Source organism: Magnolia sinica, chromosome 5 (genome assembly GCF_029962835.1).
Source record: "Magnolia sinica isolate HGM2019 chromosome 5, MsV1, whole genome shotgun sequence".
Lineage (NCBI taxonomy): Eukaryota > Viridiplantae > Streptophyta > Magnoliopsida > Magnoliales > Magnoliaceae > Magnolia > Magnolia sinica.
The window spans coordinates 3,818,079-3,841,551 of record NC_080577.1 but is presented as its reverse complement, the minus strand read 5'-3'; the positions used below and the strand labels follow the sequence as shown (position 1 = coordinate 3,841,551).

Below are 23,473 nucleotides of genomic sequence, written 5' to 3'. Positions count from 1 at the left end.
TATGAATTCGCATGTTTTTGGGTGGTGCATATATATTTTTGGTGTAGCCCACTTTATAATTGTATCTTATAAAATTTTCGTTTCTTTGATTATCGTGGTGGGTTTCATTTGTTGGACGGGGTGGATGTCATCCACCGGCGCCGCCCACAATTCTCAACTTCACCAGGTTAAAAGTAACGAGGGTATTTTTGTCATTCAATCCTCCGCTCCGAAGCCTTTCCCCTCCGGAAACGGATTGGCTACTCCCCCTGAAACCAGCCCCATGGCTGGTGGTCGGTGCTCCGTGGGCCACACCATGATGTATGTGTTTCATCCATTCCGTTCATCCATTTTTACATATCATTTTATGATTGATCTTAAATATTATAGGAATAAAAATATCAGGTGGACCACACCACAGGAAAATAATGTACTGTTTATTTGACATCCAATCTGTTGATTAGGTCATACAGGCCCAGATGAAGGGAAAAAACAAAGATCAGCTTGATCCAAAACTTTTATAACCCCCAAAAGGTTTTTAATGGTCAACGCTCATTCAACACTATTTCCTGTAATGTGGTCCACTTGAGATTGGGATATATCTCATTTTTTCTCTCATACTATAAAATGATCTGGAAAAATACATGGACGGCCTGGATGAAACATGTACATCATGATGGGGCCCACAGAGCACCGACTGAGCACCGACCACCAGCATGGGGCTGGTGGCAGGGGGAGTAGCCAATCCGTTTCCTCCCGAAATTATTAAAGTATCCTCTATTTCTTTCTTTAAAAAAGTAGTAAGGTTGATAACTGCGGGGCCCAGGTGGCATGTTCATGGCATCTAATCCGTTCAACATGGGCACCCACCATGGTGTCATACAAACCAAAAATCTGGCTGATCAAATGAACCCATTAGCTACCCATCAATTTGGATATTTTTTTTGATGGTGTGCATTGTTTTTATTTCGTGGTCCACCTTATGATTGGATCTTCAGATTTTTTAGTTCATCTCATTATCACGGTGGATTGCATATATTAAACGGTTTGGATGGCATACAAAATTTTGGAAGTTTTATCACTTGGTAAGCCTCTCCGGGGGATTTTTATTAGTCAAGCAACTATTTAATAAAACTAGGAATTGTTGAGTAATTTTTCAGTAAAACTCTTACAGGATTGGCGTCGATTCTCTAGTGGGGGTGGCTAACAGTGAAGTGTGAACTAACAGTCGGTGTAATAACGAGCCAAAAAAAAAAAAACAAAACTCTTACAGGATAACCGAGCCTCTCGACGGCTGGATTTGCCGTAGTTCAGATGAATTTACCAAATCAACCTTGTTTTGTTTTTTACGAGAATTGCGGGGCCCATGGTGTCTGTGTATGACATCCAACCCGTCAGATAAATAGCGTTAGTAAGATCGGAAGAACAAAATGTCTAAAGGTTCTAGCCATAAGATGGGCCACATCAGAACAAACAACACACACCATCCAAAACCATTCAGATTCGCGTATAGATCATCTGATGATTCAATCTGCCATTGCCTCAACGTGGGCCCCGCAATTATCAGCAGCCACTCTTGAGCTCGAGAATCCCTTTCCGCGAATTTGAGCTCACTGGGGAACGATTATCTGGTAAATCTACATTCCCGAGGAATTTTGAGGTAAAATATCCTTTCTCCAAATATATTTCGGTATATTACCGCCATCTCTCTCCCTCTGTTTAGTGTTTCCCCGCTTTTCAGATTCGGACTCGGAATTTTGGAGCCAAAACCCAACGAGAAGTCCTCGCGCCGAATAGAATACACGTGTATACACTTCAACTCCCGTGTATACAAAATTCTCTCAATTCAGAGGCAGTTCCGTGAGATGGAATAAATCCCTAATCTCCCAACCGTCGGATTTCGAAATCCGGTCTTCCAAGAATTTAGGTTTTTCCTTTTCTTTTCTCTTTCGTCTTCTTTTTGAATTCTGTCTCCTGACTGGAGAGTGGAATTAGGGTTTACATTCTTTACATATCCGAAGATGATTACGAAGCGGAACCTGAAATTGGGAATGCGGGATCTGAAGCGACGCAAGCTCGAAGAATCCGAAGATGAAAATCCGAAGAATCTGAAGAGACAGAAGGCGGCGTATTCGTTCTGCCACGCGCTCGATCTGCTCAGTGATGCTGCGGCACGTGGAATTCCGCTCCCCTCTGCCGGATCGTTGGGGCAGGGAGTCGGCGGCGAGGATGGCGAGGATTTCAGCAGTGCGGCGGCTTCGTGGTGCACCGAAGCGTCGAACTGCTCCGTTGAGGTGGAGTCCGATTCGAAGCGGTCTCCGCATCCGCTTCTTGTGAAGACGGCACGGGGGCGGGTTCAGGTACTCCCTTCTCGATTAAGAGATTCCGTCATTGATCCTTGGAAGAAGGAGAAGTCAAATTCGAAAGCCATGAACCCTGTTTCTGATTCCGAAAATGCCGATGGAGAATTTGGAGAGGAGAAATTCAGCTGCAAGAAACCGAAAATTGATACCCATAGTGGTAGAAATCAGGTCAATGAGGAGAAATTCAGTTGCAAAAGCCCTAATTTCACTGCACAGCTCGAGAGAGAAGGAGAAGGAGAAGAAGAAGAGGGTTTCAAGAGAATTTCGACTTCACGTAGTTCGCTCACATCCATTAACAAGTGTTCGGCGGATGTAGAGGAGAAATCTCGGCCATTGGGAGGAGCCAATGATTCTCGGAAGGGTACTGGCTTGGTGGCTGTAGAAAGATTACCAGAGGAAGCGGTTGAGAGGAGAAAGGATTTCTATAGGCCGGAAGAGTTTGTTTTGGGTGACATTGTGTGGGCGAAATGTGGGAAAAGGTATCCAGCATGGCCTGCCGTTGTGATTGATCCCATCTTGCAGGCTCCTGAAACGGTTCTGAATTCCTGCGTAGCTGGAGCTATTTGTGTCATGTTCTTTGGACACTCCGGAAATGGAAAAGAAAGGGTAAAATGCATTTCAATCTCTCTCTCTCTCTCTCTCGTGTTGTGTGTGTGATATGTAGTTATAAGGGGAACAATTTGGTGCACCTGGATGTATGGAAATTGTTTCCTCGCTTGTTCCTACACTTTACACGTGGCACGTGTATGTTGATTAGAACCATCCATCCTGTGGGATCCACCATGGCATGGCCACAGAAGTTGCGCTGATCAGATGATCTTAAGTTCTTAACAGTCAGATCAATGATTCACTGTGCACTGCAAATATTGCTCTGTTAGTCTGCCTGTTTGCCACCTGTCGGGTGGTGATCAATTTATTTATTTTGGTTAATGGCCCATTTGTGCTTGGGAGCCACCAAAAGATTGGTTCAGATCTCATTCATGTATGCTGCATGTACGGTTTAGGGATGCGGAAGGACATAACTTATGGTGCAACTGATGATTTTTTTTTTTTAAAAAAAAAAAATTATTTTTATTCTCCTTTTCAAATTATAATTTTTCCTGGCTTTACGGCAACCCAGAATCTATTTCTTTTTCATTGATTGTATGTAACTGGTGATGAATAGGACTATGCTTGGGTGAAACATGGGATGATCTTTCCATTCATAGACTATTTAGACAGGTTTGTTCTTTAAAGTTTCATTTGTGTAGAACTTGAATTATTAGCAGGAGAGCTTTTTTTTTTTTAGGTGGATTTTTGGTAAAATGCTGGGTTGTCAGGTTCCAGGGGCAGACCCAGTTGTTTAAGAGCAAACCTAAGGACTTTAGGATGGCTATTGAGGAGGCGTTCTTAGAAGAGCATGGATTTCCGGTGACTCAGCCAGAGGAGGACAGGAGCAAGGTTTTGCAGACGGCTTTTCATCAGTCTGTTCCTAGAGGGATCCAAGAGGCCACTGGTTCAAACCAGTATGAGGAATGCCAATTTCAGGATCAGGCAAGCCACCTCAAAAACACAACGGTTTCCTACTATCTCCTTTTCCCCCCTTGATTTTCTCTGACTGGTTCTAGATGATATGAGCTGTTTCATATTTAATTAGAACTTTGCAACGTAAAATCAGAATTTTGTGGGTGGCTTAATCTTTGATCACATGGAAGTAGGTCATAGCCAGGTAAGGCATGGACATTGGGAACTTGGATTCCAGAAAATGTTAGGAATTGGCAGAAGGTGATTGACTTGTGTTGGCCTGTTCTAAGGACTCAGTATGACTGGATTCGAAAGCTGTATTCGAGTTTATAGCAGCATATTGGGAAAGCTGGGGTTCAAACATTTATTTATGATTCGGTCTTTGATGGTTGCATGATATTTGTATCTGATAAACGGGGAATGATTGCATGGAATTGACTCTTTGGTAGCTTACCATGGAGTTGAGTTGTGTGGGGCCCACTGAGGTGTGTGTATATGGCATACAACCCGTCCAAAGGGCAGCATCATCATGAAGTTCAGATGCCTGAAAAATCAGGCTGATTCAATAATCAGGCCAGTCATAAAATTTAGACGTTTTTGTTTGGCTTTCCATTGTTTTATGTGGTGTGGCCCAGCTGATGATTGTATCAGCCTAATTTTTGGGGCATTGGATCTTCATGGTGGGAAGACTTGTTGGATGGGTTGGATACCTTATGCATACCATGTGTGCCCGCCAAAACTTGACTCCATGGGAAGTTACCATGGAGTCTGACTCCACGGGATCATTCCCCCTGATAAAATGGGTTGAGACTCCTATGCTAGTTTCGCACCATTTAAAAATTGGTGATGAATCTTCCTCCTTACATGCAGCACGGACGTACAGCTATCTCGGCTATCTAAGATGGAGCATATGTCTAAACACACACTGAACAAGCAATCCTAACCATACAAATGGTGGCTATCAAATGGATCATTGAAAAGTAAAATAGCAAGTGGTCCAGATTCAAAGGGAAAATGAGATGGCAAATAATATCTTTCAGTGCAATTTTTCGGTTGTGCTCCATCAATAGTTGGGTCAATGATTTGGATGGTCTAGATCGTAATAAAACTATGCCATGTGTACGTTTTAAGAGTTGTCACCATTTTTTAAATGGTCGAAAACTAATATAGGGTCTTAGCCATGGTAGAAAACTAATATAAGGTCTTAGGCTGGTAAAATATGGTGTGTGGGGTAATAAGCACTATTGCTGTTGGCTTTGTATTTTTTCAGTTAGGTTGTTATATACAACTGATTTGTCATAGCCTGTGCCTTGCTTCTGGGATACAATGCTCAGGTCACTGTGCTTGTTGAGAAGCCATATTTGTGTGAGCTATGGTGAGGTAGTCTGCCTACGAAGATATCTATCTAAACAAAGGGAAAAAAAGGTCTGCCTATCATAGGTCACACATTGTGGTCAGCTCAATCATATTCACTCATCATCATTCTTATACATTCAACTTTTCAGCTAGTTTATCTCTCCTCTTGTTCTTTGTCATTTGAAGGCGATTGCTTACTAACACAGTTTTGGTAGATTCTAGAAGATTGGACCTTGTGTAGAGATTCTCTCTCTGCTGGAAAATGTTGTTTCTCTTTCGACTGGGAAAAGTTTTCTGCACAGGGTGCATGAAAGTTCAGCTTCTCCAAGCTTAAAAATTAATTTTAGTTTTCTGTGCAGCATGTAAGAAGGATGAAAAATAGACTGGAACAACCCTGTAAGAGCTGCGGTTTGCCTCTGCAAGTTAAAAGTTCAAAGAAGACAAAGAGATCTGTTCCAGAAAGCCCATTACTATGTAAACATTGCACCAAGGTTTGTATGGTGTGGCTTATGTAGGATACTTTCATTGGAAATTTTGAATGCTACTGTTATCATTGAAGTTATTTGCGAATTGCGTGCTTGAGCCCGTTCACCGTTGTTAATTACACAACCTATGCTGTTATTGCAGTTGTTAAAATCTAAACAATTTTGTGGCATATGCAAGAAGATTTGGCATCACTCTGATGGGGGGAATTGGGTTAGAAAATCTGCTTTTTGGATGAAATTTTTTGTTCTTTATTCTCTTCACATGAATAGAACATGACAGTGGGACTCACTCTCTGGAATAGGTGCGCTGTGATGGATGTAAATTTTGGGTTCACGCAGAGTGTGACAAGATTAGCAACAAAGTCTTCATGGTTTGAACTTACTTAATGCTGATGTCATGACATGTTCATTATAATGTGATGTTTACTGACTGAGCTTTTCATGTCCCAGAATATGGAGAACATTGATTATTTCTGCCCCGATTGCAAGGCGAAGTTTAATTTTGAACTATCAGACACTGAAAAGAGGCAGCCACAAATTAAGTATGTCTGTTGACTTCTATTGATCTCTGTTTTTTTTTTTTTTTTTGGCAGAAGTTGGTTGATGCCTGCATATGTGGGATTCAATATCTTTGCTGGATGTTCTTCTCAAGTTCTTATTTATTTATTTATTTAATTTCTTACTAATTGATGTTTGAACTTGTAAAACAGATCTAATAACAACAATGGGCCATTTGTGCTACCCAACGAGATAACTGTTGTGTGTTTTGGTGTGGAAGGCACATACTTTCCGAGTCTCCACTTGTAAGCTTCAAATGTTTCTTTTTTTCCAAGTTCTATGAATCCCTTTTGTCTTTTTGTACATGATTAGCAAGGAGAATTGCCTGGCTAAAATTGATTTCCTTGGGTCTGCTTAATTTGTGACCCGTTGGTCTGAGTTAAGTCTTGAGTGTTATACCTTGCTTTTCAAATGTTATACTAATTGTATTCATCTGCTTTGCATTTTGATTTGGAGATGTATTCCATTTACTTATTAATATTTATTGCATGTTTGTTCTAGAGTTGTATGTCGGTGTGGTTCTTGCCGGGCAGAGAAAAGGACACTCAGTGATTGGGAGCGGCACACGGGTTCCAAATGGAAAAATTGGAAGGTTACTGTTAAAGTGAAAAGTTCAATGCAACCACTGCAGCAATGGGTTTGTGCTTTAGTAGATTCTTCATTTTTCTAATAATGCTCATGCTTCCCTCATGGTTTTGAGATGACAATAATTCATTCTCCCATTTTTTGTTCAAATCATCAAGATAATTGTCTTGATGATCAGAAAAGCAATCTTCTTTCATAAATAAAAACTTTGTTTTAGTATCTTACCTAATAAGGACTGAGCCAGCTGATTCTATGTATTTTCTTATTGGTAACTTTGCATATGCTCCAGATTTCAAAATATGGTGTGGATGGTCTTGTTTCGATAAGTATTGTTAAGCTAAAGCTACGGAAGCAGAAGCTGCTTGCTTTCTTGCAAGGTGCACCTATTTTACATTTTTTTTCCCAACTCTGTTGAGATGTTTTCTGTGCATCCTCAAACTGACACTCATCCAAGTTTAATTCATGCCAATGAATAAACTGACAGTTATTGCAATTTCATCTCAGAGAAATATGATCCAGTTTATGCTAAGTGGACAACAGAACGATGCGCGATATGCAGATGGGTTGAAGATTGGGATTACAATAAAATTATCATCTGCAACAGGTGTTTCTCATCATCCGTTGAACCCTTGCCTACTCAGTTTGTTTTCAGATTGAAGAAAAAAAATGTATTGGTCGTTAGGAGGTTATACAGGATAACTACAAGATATACTATTGATTTATTGGCAATTGTTCCAGATGTCAAATAGCTGTTCACCAGGAATGCTATGGAGCAAGAAGCACACGTGATTACACTTCTTGGGTTTGCAGAGCATGTGAAACACCTGATGTCCAGCAGGACTGTTGTCTTTGTCCTGTCAAAGGTATATTTTCAAGTTTTGTGGTGGGGTTGCCACTATCTCATTCTGGCATGTTTGAAGCTTTTCAGCTTTTATGCTGACAAATCTTACTTCATTTGAACTGTTTCTCCTTTAGGGGGTGCTTTGAAGCCATCTGATGTTGAAACATTGTGGGTTCATGTCACGTGTGCTTGGTTTCAACCTGAAGTTTCCTTCTTGAGTGACGAAAAGATGGAGCCTGCAGTTGGAATTTTGAAAATTCCCTCAAACTCTTTTGTAAAGGTTGATACATCTTACAGTTGGAGTTGGATTAGTGTAACATAACTTTCAGTCTTCTTATCCCTCTTTATAATAGTGGCTCTTGACTACAACAGAATGTAGCTCCAACACTCAATTGTTTCAGATTTTACTTGAAGATCAATATCTGTTTTTAACTGTAGTCTGATTTGTCAGTTCTTCTCTAAGTCCAATTTAGTTGATGGTTTGTTTTCCATGGATATTTAGGTTTGTGTTATCTGTAAGCAGATGCATGGTTCCTGCACACAATGCTGCAAGTGTTCTACTTATTATCATGCAATGTGTGCATCAAGGGCTGGATACCACATGGAGGTAGGTTACAGAAACAGTGGCCAATTTATGATGAAAATGAGAGGATTTCCATTATTTTACAGTGGTAAATTTAAAAAATGCACTGAAAACGACTTGAACTCTGGTCCTATGGGTCAAAACCAAGCAACCTAACCACTAAAGCAACAAATAATTTTTTTTTTCTAAAGGCAGTATAATTTTGAAAACCTTTTTCAAAATCCAGTATTTTCTTCTTCAGCTTCAAAATGTATACAGTCTCACTCCTAAATGACCCTGAACCCATGGAAGTCCCAATTTCCTAAGTCTAGTTTGCTGATTTTTATTTTTGCTTATAGACAGTTGGATTTTATGCTATACTTGTCAAATGGCAGTTGCAATGCTCGGAGAAAAATGGGAGACAGATTATAAAGATGGTTTCATATTGCTCTTATCACATGTAAGATTTCATCCTCTCTCCCCCCCTCCTTCCCTCTCTCTCTATGTTGGGATGGCTCCACATGTGTGCATGCATGAGTTTGTGATCTTTCTTAGTGACCACTCTATACATGCCATGCATTAAATCCTTGCCTTTAGGAAGATGAAGGACTAGGTGTTGCTTCTAAGAAGTGCATAATTGATTAACAATAAAAATTTCCTTAAATTGTTTATTCATAGTTGATTATGCAAAAATAAACATGTTTGTAACACGCATGAAAAAAAAACAACTCACCCTTTCAACAAAAAAGTGTCCACATATTAGAGATTAGGATTGTTCAACCAATCTGATTTTGAGGGTGTGACTTAGCGACGGTGGGTTCCATAGTTGATGTATGCAATGTGTGCAACTTTGAGTACCTGCAATCAAATGTGATAACCCCTGCCAGAGTATTAAATAAATTCCCTTACATGTGTAGGGATGGAATATGTGTTAGAGATTGGGAGCACGACATGCCCGTTCAGAATTATAGATCATTCATGAGGCAGGGAGCACAGTGAGCATGCCACGGACCACAAATAATGGTCTGCTGATCAGGCACATCAAACTAGTCTAAGAAAATGGGCCATCAGAAGAAGTCCAGCAGTTTAGATTCAGTGTACATGTGTGGCTCACTTGATGAGTGTGCTACCATGATTTTTGGTATATGGCATGTTCAAAGTGCTCCCTATGTAATGAATGGTCTGGATCTCTGACATTTGTGCTGTATGCACATAGGCATTACACATGTTCTGTTTCCCTCAATTGAGGTCTGTCCAATTGGAAACATCTCCAAGTTACTCAAGGAAAAAACTCTATTGTCGCAATGTCCTTTTTAATAAGCAATTAATATGGACAGTAATCAAATGCATTTAATGCTCGTTTAAGTGATTTTGGGAATTAAAATTGCCCAAAAACACTTAAGTGGCATTGAACATGCCTGAAATGTAGATCCTTGCGGTGATACAAAAATAATAGAACAAACCATGTGGTGGAAACTACTGGTTTTTTAAAACTTAAGCTTTGGGGTTGTAATATATGCATTTGCTTTAAATCTTGTCAAAATTGAATATGCATGCATGCATGCATGCTTGCATGACATACATACATACATGCATGCATGTATGGATGTATGCATGTATATGCAGTTCAAAAGAAAATTTAAAATATGTGAATATCATATTTCCTTGGTTTCTGGTTCCATGATTTTGTCTCTGTGCAGGGCTCCAAATCCAGATAATATTTTAGTTATAAAAACCCCTGAGGGGGTATACTCTGCCAGAAGTTTGCTCCAAAGTAAGGACAAGCGGACTGGTTCAAGGTTGGTTTCGACCAACAGAACAGAGGTTCCATGGGATTCAATCATAGAAACTGATCAGCTTGAGTCATCCTCTGCTGCAAGGTGCCAGACCTTTCAAAAATACAAAAATAAGGTACATTATTTATAAATATTTTTTACACGTAAGCCAAAAAAGTTTCCATTTGCTGGAATATTGCTAGCTTATCATTTTTATTTCTTTAAGCGGAGGTTGGTTGTGGGTCTTGCTGCCTTTATATATCAATGTAAATTTTTACATGCTAAGTTTGCCCCTGTTGTCAAGCTTAAGAACAGCTTTAACTTGAAAAGAAACCGTAGTACTCACCTAGATTAGGGGAAAAGCATCAAATGCCCTGCATTTGTGAAATTGGCAAAAAGGTCTTCCCTTGGTTTGATATCGTGGAGCTTCCTTGACATGACAATGTCCTCATGACTTCACAGGGTGGTCTGTTTTAATGGGAAGTGAGGGCAGTTTTACATTATTGAGTTGGATGGTTCACAATGTGTGTTTTGACAGTTTTAATTTTAATTGGAAAATGAGATCTGGCAAATGGATGGAAATGAATATTTGAAAGAAATGCTTGCTTGCATACTTTGTTAGAGTATGCTTGCTTGCATACTTTGCTCTCATCTCTCTCTTTTTTTTTTTTTTGTTCAATATATCTTTTGTTTCTTGTGGAGTAAGGTATTGGAAAAATACATACAAAATGTATTTTCATTTCTAAGATTTTTCGACAAAGAATATTTATTCTAATGAAATAAAGAATGCTGCTGTATTCAGGAGACTGCAAGATTCAATAAATTACCAAGCTCTTAGTGATTTTCAATTATGAGCAATTGAAAAGTTTGGAGCTGTACTTTTCACAATTATTTTCAAACGCTAAATAAGTTTCTTCATTGCATTCTATTCCCTAAACGTTCATATGTTTTGGTACACCCATCTATTTAGGAATCAGAACTCTGTCCAGACACCATCTGTTTAGAAAACAAACAGAATGTTCAAAGTTTCATTCTTGCTCCAGTTACTATCTTGTACCCTATAAAGGCATTCAGTTCTCCTTTTGTTTTTGTAACTCTGTAATTTTTAAATCCACTTGGTAGTAAATGCGACAGCCAATCCCCAGCACGGTAAAGGACTGTCAATGTCAGGTGGATTGCTGATTTTGAACTTCCTCAGGCAATCATGAGAATTCCTGTTTAAACAAGAACTTGTAAAGCTGGCTCAGATAGCTGGAACAAGGCTATGATTAATATTTTCTTTCAATTTTATCAGCATTCAGGCTTCTCTATTTTTTCTTATTTTTATTTCTCCACTTGCTAGAAAATGGGAGGAGAGGCGATTGCACATATGGTTGCAGGTTCTTCTCATCATTCTTCAGATGAAATTGAATGTTTGAATTCATTCAGGGTAATTTCTTGTTCTTATCATTCTAGTTTTCTAGTTTTTCTTCCATACGAGAGCTTGGGAAACTGAGAAGTGATGATACACATTATTGTTACAGGAATGCCAGGAAGAAAAGGATCCTAGATTTTTTTATACATACAAGGAACGCCTTCGATTCTTACAGGCAACCTACATGTCCTTGTTATTGAGCTCAGTTATTCACACTTCTGTGATTAATTTTTTCTCATTACTGTGTTTTTTTTTGTGCCTCACGTGCCCCCAGTTAACTGAACTAAGGCGGGTTTGCGTCGGTAGATCTGGAATACATGGATGGGGCCTCTTCGCTCGTAGGGCCATTCAAGAAGGAGAGATGGTACTCATTTTCTTGTCCAAATCAGTGAAATTAAACATTATTTGGCCTGGAAGTTTTTTGTTTTTGAACATTTCATATGTCATTCAAGAAGGTTAAGCATAATTTGTTTGACATGGGTTGTCAAGCTTCACTGTCTCAGGTTTAAACATCGTGGAAAAGTTTAATTAATGTATAGTATTTTCATTATTTAATTAGTAAATTATATTAATTTAAAAAATATGTGCAATATATTTACAAATAAAAAATATTGAACACACATATCCCATGTGAATATAATGATAGATAGACTGGTACTATACATACAATATGCACAGTATCCTAATCTATTGAAACGATAATCTACCTCTCACCATGCTGGTGAAAAATCTGTAGAAATTTCAAGACATAAGATACTGTTGTATTTGTTTAAGGTCGAGTGCATTCAGATTTGATGGACTAGAGGGGTGTATCCATTAGCACTTTCATGCAAAGATGGTTCATGGTGTCAAACTGTAATCAACTGAGGCAGCCACTTCTGCGTGATAAATTTGGTGCAAAAGGAATAAGATATCCTTGGGTTTTTGCCAAATCCATGATATGCCTAGTGAATGCAGTTCTCCCCTCAGTAAATTGATGTAATGTGTATGGTGTTCCAGTAATTCTGAATATATTACACAGTGGAGTACAATCTCATGCAGGCGGAAGCTTTTCCTCTCAACACACTGCTCTTTCTTTTTTCTAATCAGATTGGTTACTTGCTGAAAGCCTGAAAACCAGTAATCCATGACATATCAACATATACTGTTAACGTGGTCTTTGGCCAACCCGGATTACAGCATTTTATAATTTGCTTTGTAAGGTGATATGTTAACTCTTACCATATCGGAAAATATGAAAATGTATCAACTCGTTTCGTAATCACAGCACTATTTAGATATTGAGAAAGACATTAGCTATGCAGCGTAATCACAGCACTATTTAGATATTGAGAAAGACATTAGCTATGCAGCTGGTCGCTTTGCAAACAGTTCTGCACTGCAACAGGTGGGTGGATGTGACCTTTTTGATTATTTATCAATACAAACACACATTCACTTAGATATATTGAGGTTATGATATTCTTCTGAAGCCATCAGTCAACTGGCAAAACCAGGAAATAATTAGGAGTCCATGAGCTCCCATGAACCAAAGCCTATTGGTAATCTATTATCAATAAATGGTCTTGCTAATCTTTATGTGCATGCTATGCACATTTTCAATCTGCGTGTAGAGGAGGGAATTCTTTGCCTTGAGTCTCAAGACTAATCTACTAGTCATAAAACTACTAAATACTTTCAATCCACGTGCAGTTAGGACTTGCTCCAGCAAGTATCATTAGTACTTGATCCATGTAATCTATAGTAGAATTACTCTGATTTTCTGGTATAGATGCCTCTAAATGAGGACATAATGCTTTTATCAAAAGTGTTCCTATTTTGCTTCTCAGAAATGGATGTAGAACCCTTTCCTCTCAAATATGAGGCAATACAACACCTGTTTCATGTTTGCAGGTTGTTGAGTATCGTGGTGAACAGGTTAGGCGCAGTGTTGCTGATCTGAGAGAGGCACGTTACCGGTTGGAAGGCAAAGATTGCTATGTGAGTCTCATCTCTCTACTTCTTTTCAGAGTTCTCTTATTAGACTGTTTAGGGTGTTGTTGCTAGATCTGAGAAGGTATATCCCAAGCTGAATGTTTGTATAATTTTTTTAAGAACTGCTGACCCACTACAGTTGAGCTTTGAAGCACTGTGTTGTGCTCAGGCACTTCTTGAACATTAAGAGCGCATTTCAATCGCATTATGAGAAGGAAAATATACTACTCTAAAGTTGATATTGAAAAATTAAGGAAATTATAGTCACTCGTGATCAAGGTGTTTCGTATCCGTTACGATACGTGCGTAAAGGCCGATACATATAGGTAACGGCCATGACCGTTACGCAATACGGGGGTGAAAAGTGGCAGTTAGTTTTTTGAGACCGTATCAGCCGTTACGGTGGCCGTAACGGTCGTTACAGGGCATAATGACCGTCACTCCCATAACGGTTGAACAACAATTACTGTTTTTTTTTTCTATTTAAATTCATTTTTCTCCTTCTTTTCACTTTTCTCATTCCAAAAACTCTCTTATATCATTTTACAACAGATTTTGACCACTCTTACTATGGGTTTTAATATTAAAATTGTGGATTGAAGTGATTTGAGTGAATAGAATCTGCGAGGGCCTTTTTTAAAAATAAAAATAAAAAGCAATATTTATGCCTTTTTTCTTATTTCTAGTTCTAATGCTTGATTGTGATGTGTAAACATTAGAGACATAATCATATTAAACAATTTACTAGACAGCCCGATACAACACTCTCACCAAAGAGTGGACCGTTACACCACCATAAGCATGTTCAAAACAAAAAATGAATACATATTCGAAATATTTACATTATTCTTGATTTTCTAGATAATTTTTCAGAATTTTTCGGGCAAAAGAAAATTTTCAACCGTTACGGGGGTCGTAACGGTCGTTACGCCCCCGTATCGGTAATGGTGGTGACCGTTACGGCCACCATTACCGATACAGAATACCTTGCTCGTGATATGTCGTAGCAGTCTCGAGCAGATTTTTGTGACACCTTTGTAACTGAAATGGCTGAAATCTAACTTATTTGAATACATGCAAGAGCTGCTGATTCTATCCAAAGATGATCATTGGTTTCTGCAGTATATGTTATCATGTTGTGTTTCAAGGTGATGCTGATGTTTATATTTATAAAAATCTGTCTGCGAAATTTACTGAATTTGGTAGAATTCCTGCTTCCAAATGGACTCTTTCGTCATGTTTTCATTCCTAACAGAGAAAATTTTATGCTGCAGCTGTTTAAGATCAGTGAAGAGGTAGTGATTGATGCTACAGATAAGGGGAACATCGCACGCTTAATCAACCACTCTGTAAGCAATTACATTTCAAGTTGGACACTTTTTGCCAGACATTGCCTCCAAGAAATTTTGATGCTTGCAGCTGCACTTTCTGATTTCTTTGCTTTTGCTAGACCTTGATTCTGAAAATCTAATGGCTGTTGTCACAGTGCATGCCTAACTGCTATGCACGGATCATGAGCGTGGGTGGTGAAGAGAGCAGGATTGTGCTTATTGCTAAGACAAATGTTTCTGCTGGTGATGAGCTAACGTAAATACTACTTAAACCATCTCTCTGTTTTTCGAACCAGTCTAGTTTTGGATTTGGTTTTCTTTAGGCACGGACGACCCAAATTAGTCACCAAACCTGACCATTGATCTGCAGGCACGTGTCTAAATCAACCCAGACCCTAGTTAAACCTAGTAGAATTGCACTAGCTGGATCACGAAATTAGATGGTCCCATAGGCTACCACTGGCGCAAATGATGTGAATCAACTATTTTCAGTTGGATGTTCATGGGTTCACACAAGCTGTTCCCACTGTTCTCACATCTGGGAGTGGCTGGGAACAAATTAACAAGTGAATGTCTTTTTTCTCCTTCACTGTAACAATCGAAATTTAGTAGTTTGTGTTTGTGGAAGTGGACCTGTCACATGATGTGTGCACCAACACATGCATGTGAAGTAACTGTGCTCTTATCACTACCATGTCTTGGGCAAGGATTGAAAATCCGTTTTGTTACATAAAAAACAAGGTTCTGGTGAACCGTATATGTCAATGGACAGAACGGCTTGCATCAGGTGATGCATGCTGGTTTCAGGCGTTGCTTTAAACCTTGGGATTGACAACTCGGATTCGGTTTCAACTTCAACAAGTCTGATCCAGTTCAACAACATGAGTCGGTTTTGAGAATAGAGGGTTAATTAGCTGAGTCATGACTCTTAACTCAGGACCCAACGAGTCGTTCTGATTCAGCGAGTCAAAAGACCACGGTCATTACATTAGAGATGCATAATCCACTAATGCTTACGTTATTACTTATTCAGTGTTGCCTTTTCGGTGCTAACAGGTATGACTACTTATTTGATCCTGACGAATCTGATGACTACAAAGTTCCCTGCCTCTGTAAATCTCCAAACTGCAGGAAATTCATGAATTAGGTCTTTGTAAATTGCCATATTTTCCATAGTATGTGGCTATTCTTATATCTTGTGAAATTTGCTGTTTTTCACTGAGTTCATGATTTCTTTCACTATGTGCTAAAGAAAGCACGGGAATGCAGACAGCCCTGGTGGTGGCAATCATGTAAAATTTTTTTGTTTTTTGTTTTTATTTGTTTTTGTTTTGGCAATCATGTAAATTGTATGTGAGCATGAACGACTAGCCTCAAACACAGATTTTAATTTAATTCAAAGCCATATACATATGGAAAACCCATCTTTACATAAAATCTTTATATATTATTATTATTATTATTGTATATCAGTAGGAAAGGCCATTATCACTCACTTTCTACCACCTTATAACAAAAATGTAGGAAAGATGGATGTACGCCAGCAGTCAGAGGTATAAAAAGTGGCACCCTTCCGGCCTTTTTATTTGTACCTCCTTTTCTTTTTCTTTTTCTTTTTTCTTTTGATTTTTCAATTTTAATTTCCTCTGATCGTTTGAGGAGAGTGGCTAGTTTCTTTTGGGGCCTTTAATAGCGGGGCGCATCTGGAAGTTCTCCCCATCTGCCTAAATTGCAACTGGACCTAGTCTGTCGAGCCTGGCTGCTGGCTGGACTATGATTGGGCTTGGTCTCAATGAATTTTAAGTTGGTTTGGGCCACGGGGTAATGGAAACGGGTTGGGTTCAGGCAATAACCCCTTGCTCCTTTGGTAAAGGGGCTTGGGGCTTGGGCTGAGCTCAACCTAACGGGTTGCCACCCCTACCAGATGGTGTCCGGATCTGTAAAAGGCATGTTTTTGATGCAACATCTGCAAAAAGTATTCATCTCCACAAATTTTGCGGGTCAACTTGATGAAAACCAACCTAATGGGTTTTTGACTCAAAATGGCATTTGGTTGGGGAATGAATGCCTCCTTTGACAGACAACAATAGTCTACAATACCTGTTTCACAAAGCGGGCGTAAAACACTCTCATGCTCTTTGGGATCCCACCATGTTGCATATATGAAATCCCTCTGTCCATCAGGTGCACTCGATACTTGGGACATGGAGCCAAAATAACCGATATATACAACTCAGGTGGGCCATACTCGAGAATAAAATGGAGATGGGATGCCCACCATATGTTTGTGTGGTGCCGCCATGGAGTCATTCCCATTCATCACAAGGATGACGAGAAGATACAAAACAAAAATCAGCCTGTTTGAAAACTTAAGCTGCTACAACGCATCAACTTAAAAAGGTTTAGGTGCAATTTTACATTGTTTCCATTAGTGGGGCGCACGCGAGTGGATTTCAAGATGGTGATCTCCAAAGCACGCTGACAAATCTCGTTCGCGGCAATCTCTACGTCCGGAAATTTATAAGGAGATTTTCAAATTTTGAGTTTTTTCTCAGTATATTATTGGGAAAATCTCGCTGAAGATGAAAATATTACAATATATTTTGCATAACAAAGTTTTTGAATAATTACTATTTTTCGAGTTAATGTAGTTCTTGTGATATTATCACGATATTTTCCTAATCTCAGTGCAACTCTAAAATCGGTTAAGACAAAAAAGTAAAAAGATAATTAAAAATAAATAAATTAAAAACTTTTTATTTTATTGTCTTGAAAAAATAAAAAAAATAAAAAATTCCCATATCTCTCTCGATGACAACATTCCTTCTCGTTCACGTTTCTTCTTCTCTCTCCTAAAGCGAGAGACTTGGCTGCGAGTGCGACCCTGGAACCAGAGATCTGTTAGGACCCTGACCGAAGGGCCACCTCCATGTATGCTTTGTATATCCACGCCGTCCACCCATTTTTCCAGCTTATTTTAGGGCATGGTCCCAAAAATCAAGCAGATACAAATTTCAGGTGAACCGCACCACAAGAAAAAGTGGCCGTGATATCTTTCAAGCATATCCAAAACTTTTGAAGGATTTTAATGGTCAATAACTACTGTTTCCCGTGGTGTGGTCCAACTGAAATTTGTATCTGCTTGATTTATGGGACCATGACCTAAAATAAGGGGGAAAAACAGATGGACGGCGTGGATATACAAAGCATACATCGAGGTGGGCCCTACAGTCAGGGTCCCACCCACATCGCTGGTTACATGTTCCCAGCCAAGTCCTGCTCTCTCCTGCGCAGGCCCACACCGACGCGGATTGCGTAACGAGTAACTCGGTATACCATAGTGTATTGAGTACAGTGTGGGGCTCACCATGATAAATGTGTCTTATCCACGCCGTCCATCCGTTTTAGCGGCTCATTTTAGGGCATATCGAAAGCTCAAGTGGAAAACACCGCATGAAATAGTGGGAATTGAACTCTTACCCTTAGAAAACTTATTAGGGCCACAGAAGCTTTGGATCAGGCTGATATTTGTGTTTTCCATTCGTCCATATGTCTGTATGACCTTATGAACGACATCACATTATTAAAAAGGTTTCAACCGTGGATATCATTATACCCACTGTTTCCTGTGATAAGATCCACTTGAGCTTTGTATATGCTTCAAATTTTGGACCCACACCCTAAAATGGGCTGCTAAAATAGATGGACAGCATGGATAAGACATACTTCACGGTGGGCCCCACAAAGTTTACTCAGTCGCTTTCTTGGAACAATGGGGATAGGACCCTAACCGTAGGTTTATATGTGTGGCTACCATTGTGTGATATCTTTCATTACATCCCTTAATCAAGTGTTAAATATGAAAATCAGGTTGATCCAAAACTCAGACGGGCCACACTGCATGAACATACAAGTTTTAGGCCCAACTACTCATTCTTCCAATTTGTATGGCCCATCTAAGTTTTGTGGTGCTGACACTTTATATATACGGTGAAACAGGGGTTCTCACCTGGTGGACGGACTGGATTTTACATATACAATATGGTGGGCCCATAGAGTGGATTTTACATATAATAAGGTTGGGTCCACAGAGGTTTGGTGAATACTCTCCAACACATGTTTTCAATCCACTCTATCCATCAGGTTTTATCCTTGATTCGAGGACCTCAGTGACATAAATTAGCCACATCCACAACTCTGGTGGGCCAAACCAAGGAGAAGAATGGGTATAGGAAGCCCACTATAAGTTTGTGTGAGGTCACCATGGAATTTTATCTTTCCACGGACACGTTATTCACGTTTAGCTCAACCGGGTTGAGTAAAGATACAAATATCAATCGGATAAAAATCTCAACCGGACCACACCTATATGGAGTTCCCGAAGGCAAAAGCTACGTGGGGCCCACCAAAATTTCTATGAGAGCATCCACTCTGTCCAGCAGTTTCATCAGCTCATATTAGTATATGAGTCCAAAAACAATGCAGATCCAAAACTCAAGTGGGGCATGACACTGGAAACGTTGGGAATTGACGGCCCATCATTCCCGTTCGCATTGTGTTCTGACCCACTTGAGTTTTGGATATGACCCATTTTTAGGCTCTGTCCTAACGTGAGAGGTGAACTGAATGAATGAATGGATTTCTAACCGCGATTGCAGTAGGCTACAATAGAGCTTATGCTGTAAAGTTACTCCGATCTAGACGAACTATCTAATCAATGGCCTCAAATATGGACGGTCATGATCATTTGTCAAAAATAGGTCTAACCAAACAATTTTATCCGTCTATTTAATAGCCTCGCATCACGGATTACTTATGATTGTAAATATTCAATTCTATTAGCAACCTGACCATCCCATCCATGATTTGGGAAAAAGGATGGCTACAAAAAGTAAGCCCGAATTTTGGATGGATTCGATCTTCAGATCAGTCTCACTTTTGCATGGTAGCCCTTGAAATGTGTTATAGACTTAATGGTCAGTTTAGATCAATCCAGTGGATTATCAAATTAATATAATTTGACAGCACTCGAACATTTCTCGATATGATTTATTTATTTTTCTGTCCAGCCGGTTAATCTCGATTACCTGTTTAATCCAACGGTCAATAAACTGACGCTCGAAGTCGCTACCGAGGTGAAACTGACGCGACTTGGATGGGACCCCTGAATCAGCTATAAGGGTGGGGGCCCAGCCAAGTCGAGGACCACTGTTACCTGTGGTGTGGTCCACCTGAGATTTGTATCTGCTTTATTTTTGGGACCATGCCCTAAAATAATCTTGAGAAAAAGATGGACGGCGTGGATATAGAATGCATACATCGAGGTGGGCCCTATGGTCAGGGTCCCACCCACATCTCGCTTCCAGGTGAAACGGCCTGACTCCAGAGAGCTGGGCGTTATGCACGCTACGTCATTGTAGAGTTTTCCGGTCCGAGCAATATTGCTACGTTACATTACATGTGGCGAATTTCTTTCAATCAGGATTGCTACGTTACACGTGGCGAGCCACAAATAAGATGATCCTAGCCGCCTACACTGTGGCCTTCAAATCTACGGTAGAAAAGAAAAAGAGCTAACGGTCAACCTTAGGGCGTGTTTGATTTTCCTGGGTAAATGTAAATGCAATGGAAATGGGCAATAATTATTACCTTGGCTATTGCTTTTTCCAACCCAAAAATGGGGGAGGCTGCCAAATATTAGGGAGGCCTACCATGATGTATGTGGATTATCCACACTGTCCATCCATCATGCCACCTGAATTTAGGACAGAAGCCAAAAAATGAGGCAGATTTAAAGTTCAAGTGGACCACACCACAGTAAAAATGTAATCAAACACTTACCGTGAAAAACTTCTTGGGGCCACCATTTGTTTTGGTGTGGGACAATTGAATGTTGGATTTTTCTTATTTTTACGGTTCATGCCTTAAAATGTTGGGGTAAAACGGATGGACGATGCCGATATGTCATTTACATGGCGGTGGGGCTCACAAATGTACCCAGTCATTTTGGACTGTTTTTGAAAGCAAGAATACCTGGCATTTTCAAACAGGTGAAATTGTAATAATGGGGTATTTACTCTGCATCTCGAAAGTCAAACAAGCCCTCATGCTCATGCTTTAAAGGCCTGTTTGATTCTCCAAATGCAGGGTAAATACCCTATAAATACCTCATTATTAAAATTTCACTTGTTTGAAAATGCCAAGGTATTCCTGCTTTAAAAAACGGTTAAAAATGACTGCATAAATTTGTAGGCCCCACCATCATGTATATGGCATATATGCATCGTCCATCTATTTTACCCTAACATTTTGAGGCATTTGCTGAAAAACGAAAAAAATCTAACATTCAAGTGTCCGACACCAAAGTATACAGTAGCCTCAGTAAGTTTTTAACGATAAGTGTTCGATTACATTTTTACCATGGTATGGTTCACTTGAATCTGCTTCATTTTTTGGCCTATGTCCAAAATTCAGTTGGCATGATGGATTGACGGTGTGGATAATCCATATCCATCATAGTGGGCCCCCCTAATATTTGGCAGCCTCCTTGATTTTTTGAGTTAAAAAGCAAGAGTCAAATCATCATAGGTCACGATGAAGGTAATATACGGGGAAATAATTATTTCCCATTTCCACTACATTTACATTTACCTAGTAAAATCAAACATGCCCTTGAGCACTTAAAAATACGAGTGAGCCCGTGTAGTTGGACAATTTAGATTTGACAACTTGACACGTGTTAGGCAGAGAGATGGCTTTACCACATTTCGTCCAACTCTGACTAACGGGAAATAGAACAGGACGAAGCGCTCTACAGACACGTCACAGCATGATATGTTGGTTCACCCGTACTGTCGCGCCAAGACGCGTGGGTTAGTTTTTCAAAAATAAAGCCCACGCGAAAATCTAGCCATTACCTTTCTTGTGTCCATCTCTATGCTAATTCGACACGGATGAACTTTTAAGGAAAGGTATGGTTCTTTTACACGGCTCTGTTGTTTGGATGTTTTTAATTTGTAAACAAAGTGGAGATTTCAATGCATACAATGAAAAAGAATAATGTCGCGAAATGAATGAATCAAGCTCTCTATAATATTTTAAGCAGTGTTGGGTTAAGCAATGAGAAATGAATTGACGTCAGCAATATAACTTATTACTTAATGAATCAGTCTTTGTATATATTGATTAGTAATAAAATTTTAAAAGAAAAGTGGAGTAATCAGGGCTACGAGTATTTGGTTGTGACGCTTATTTTTATTTATCGTCAGTAAAGAAAGATAACATAGATCACATGACAGAAAAGTATACCTTTATGAGCTATAATAATAGTGTAAAACATGTTGTATAATTAGATTACACAAAAGATCACGATAAGGCGTGATGTCAGGTTTAATGAGGATTAATTGTTCCGTAAGAATGAACACTAGGAAACAGTGAAATCAGCGGCAATTGATGTTGGTTTAAGCAATCAACAAAATTCATATTAACTCTTTAGACACTTTCAAGTATATTCCATTGAACAAACATGATGAGTTCGATCCATATTAAATTGAAGATGCGTGAGGTTTTACGTAATTGCATGATTTGTTTACCATTCTAAGTACAGCATTATATATATGAGTGTAATATGGAATTATGATAGAACAAGTCAATTCTAGGGCTTGGAAGGGAAAAATTGAGAGTTCTCGTATTATAAGTGATTCTATCACTTAAACTTTCATTTTCATAGTGGATTTGTTTATTGTTTTATGTTATGATTTCTTCTCACAAGAATTTTCCACATAAAATCATGTGTTCTTATATGTACTTTGTTTGCATCCGTTTCTCATTATGTGATTCGAATTCAGAATTTGCCTCTAAGGCTCCCAACAAGGCCCTGTGTTCTCCAAAGAGACGCTCTTATCAATCTCCCAATTGTAGAGTCCTCCTTCAGACAGGCTCCACCTCTAGTCAAAACACAAGCCAGTCGAACGTCCGCTCTTCATGTGGGCCATACAGACTAGATTAGCGGTGGTCCATCTTTTGGTACACACTTGGTAAGCTGACATTTTGGCACTAGTCGGACGTAACACTATCGTACAACTAGATGTAACAGAAAAATGAAACACCCAAGCCCTCTGTCAGGTCAACCTCGCCGTGTAGATGTTACTGGCGTACTCAATAGAGAAAAAATGGTCTGGAAAAAAAAAAAAACAAAAACCCTTTAAAGCTTTCGCCCTCTTTTTTTTGCCTTCTTGCGAAGACTGTTCATTTATTTAGTTAATAGTGATCCATCCAACCAATGGATCGACCTGATTTCTGAGATAGAAGATCTAAATGATGGTAATCTTCTGACTTATGGCTTGGATACTGCAGCTGTCTGCCACGCTGGCATATTTAGTGGCGTGTGCATTAACTGACTAGTCGACGCCTCTGATCTTAACAAAAAGCACGAGGTTCCAAACATATTACTGTAGTCATTTTTCTTTTATTTATATATAGTTTTTAATAGTAAAAGCAAAGAATAATATAAAGCACCGAAAACATAAGGGTATTTTAATCGTACGTATCCAGCACCCATGGAGCAATCAAACCATTTTAGTTGATGGGTCCCACAATTTATTTCAGACCGTTGATTTCATGAGAGCTGAGTCAGATGTGCTCTGACCTATACGCCCAATGGCTGAGGCAAAGGACGCTTTCCATTGAGCTACCGCATTCCTTCTGTTTTTTTTTTTTTTTTAAAAATTAGAAAACATGGCGTCCTG

The 23,473-nt window shown here is 39.3% G+C and overlaps 1 protein-coding gene across 2 annotated transcripts; it reads left to right on the top strand.

Moving 5' to 3' along the window:
- Positions 1-1,515: 1,515 nt before the first annotated feature.
- On the top strand, positions 1,516-16,152 carry LOC131245164 (histone-lysine N-methyltransferase ATX5-like). 2 transcript variants are annotated; one of them, XM_058244432.1, is made up of 21 exons: positions 1,516-2,948; positions 5,561-5,692; positions 5,829-5,897; positions 5,989-6,057; positions 6,137-6,228; positions 6,397-6,489; positions 6,746-6,881; positions 7,119-7,206; positions 7,334-7,433; positions 7,568-7,692; positions 7,805-7,950; positions 8,173-8,277; positions 8,592-8,692; positions 9,933-10,143; positions 11,350-11,436; positions 11,531-11,596; positions 11,696-11,785; positions 13,315-13,401; positions 14,670-14,744; positions 14,882-14,982; positions 15,783-16,152. In XM_058244432.1, the coding sequence occupies exons 1-21, from the start codon at positions 2,001-2,003 to the stop codon at positions 15,871-15,873; spliced, it is 3,012 nt and encodes a 1,003-aa protein (XP_058100415.1). In that variant the 5' UTR covers positions 1,516-2,000; the 3' UTR covers positions 15,874-16,152. The 2 variants fall into 2 exon arrangements, with proteins under 2 accessions (XP_058100415.1, XP_058100416.1); XM_058244433.1 differs by having other exon boundaries at positions 1,520-2,948; positions 8,628-8,692.
- The last annotated feature ends 7,321 nt before the right edge of the window (positions 16,153-23,473 follow it).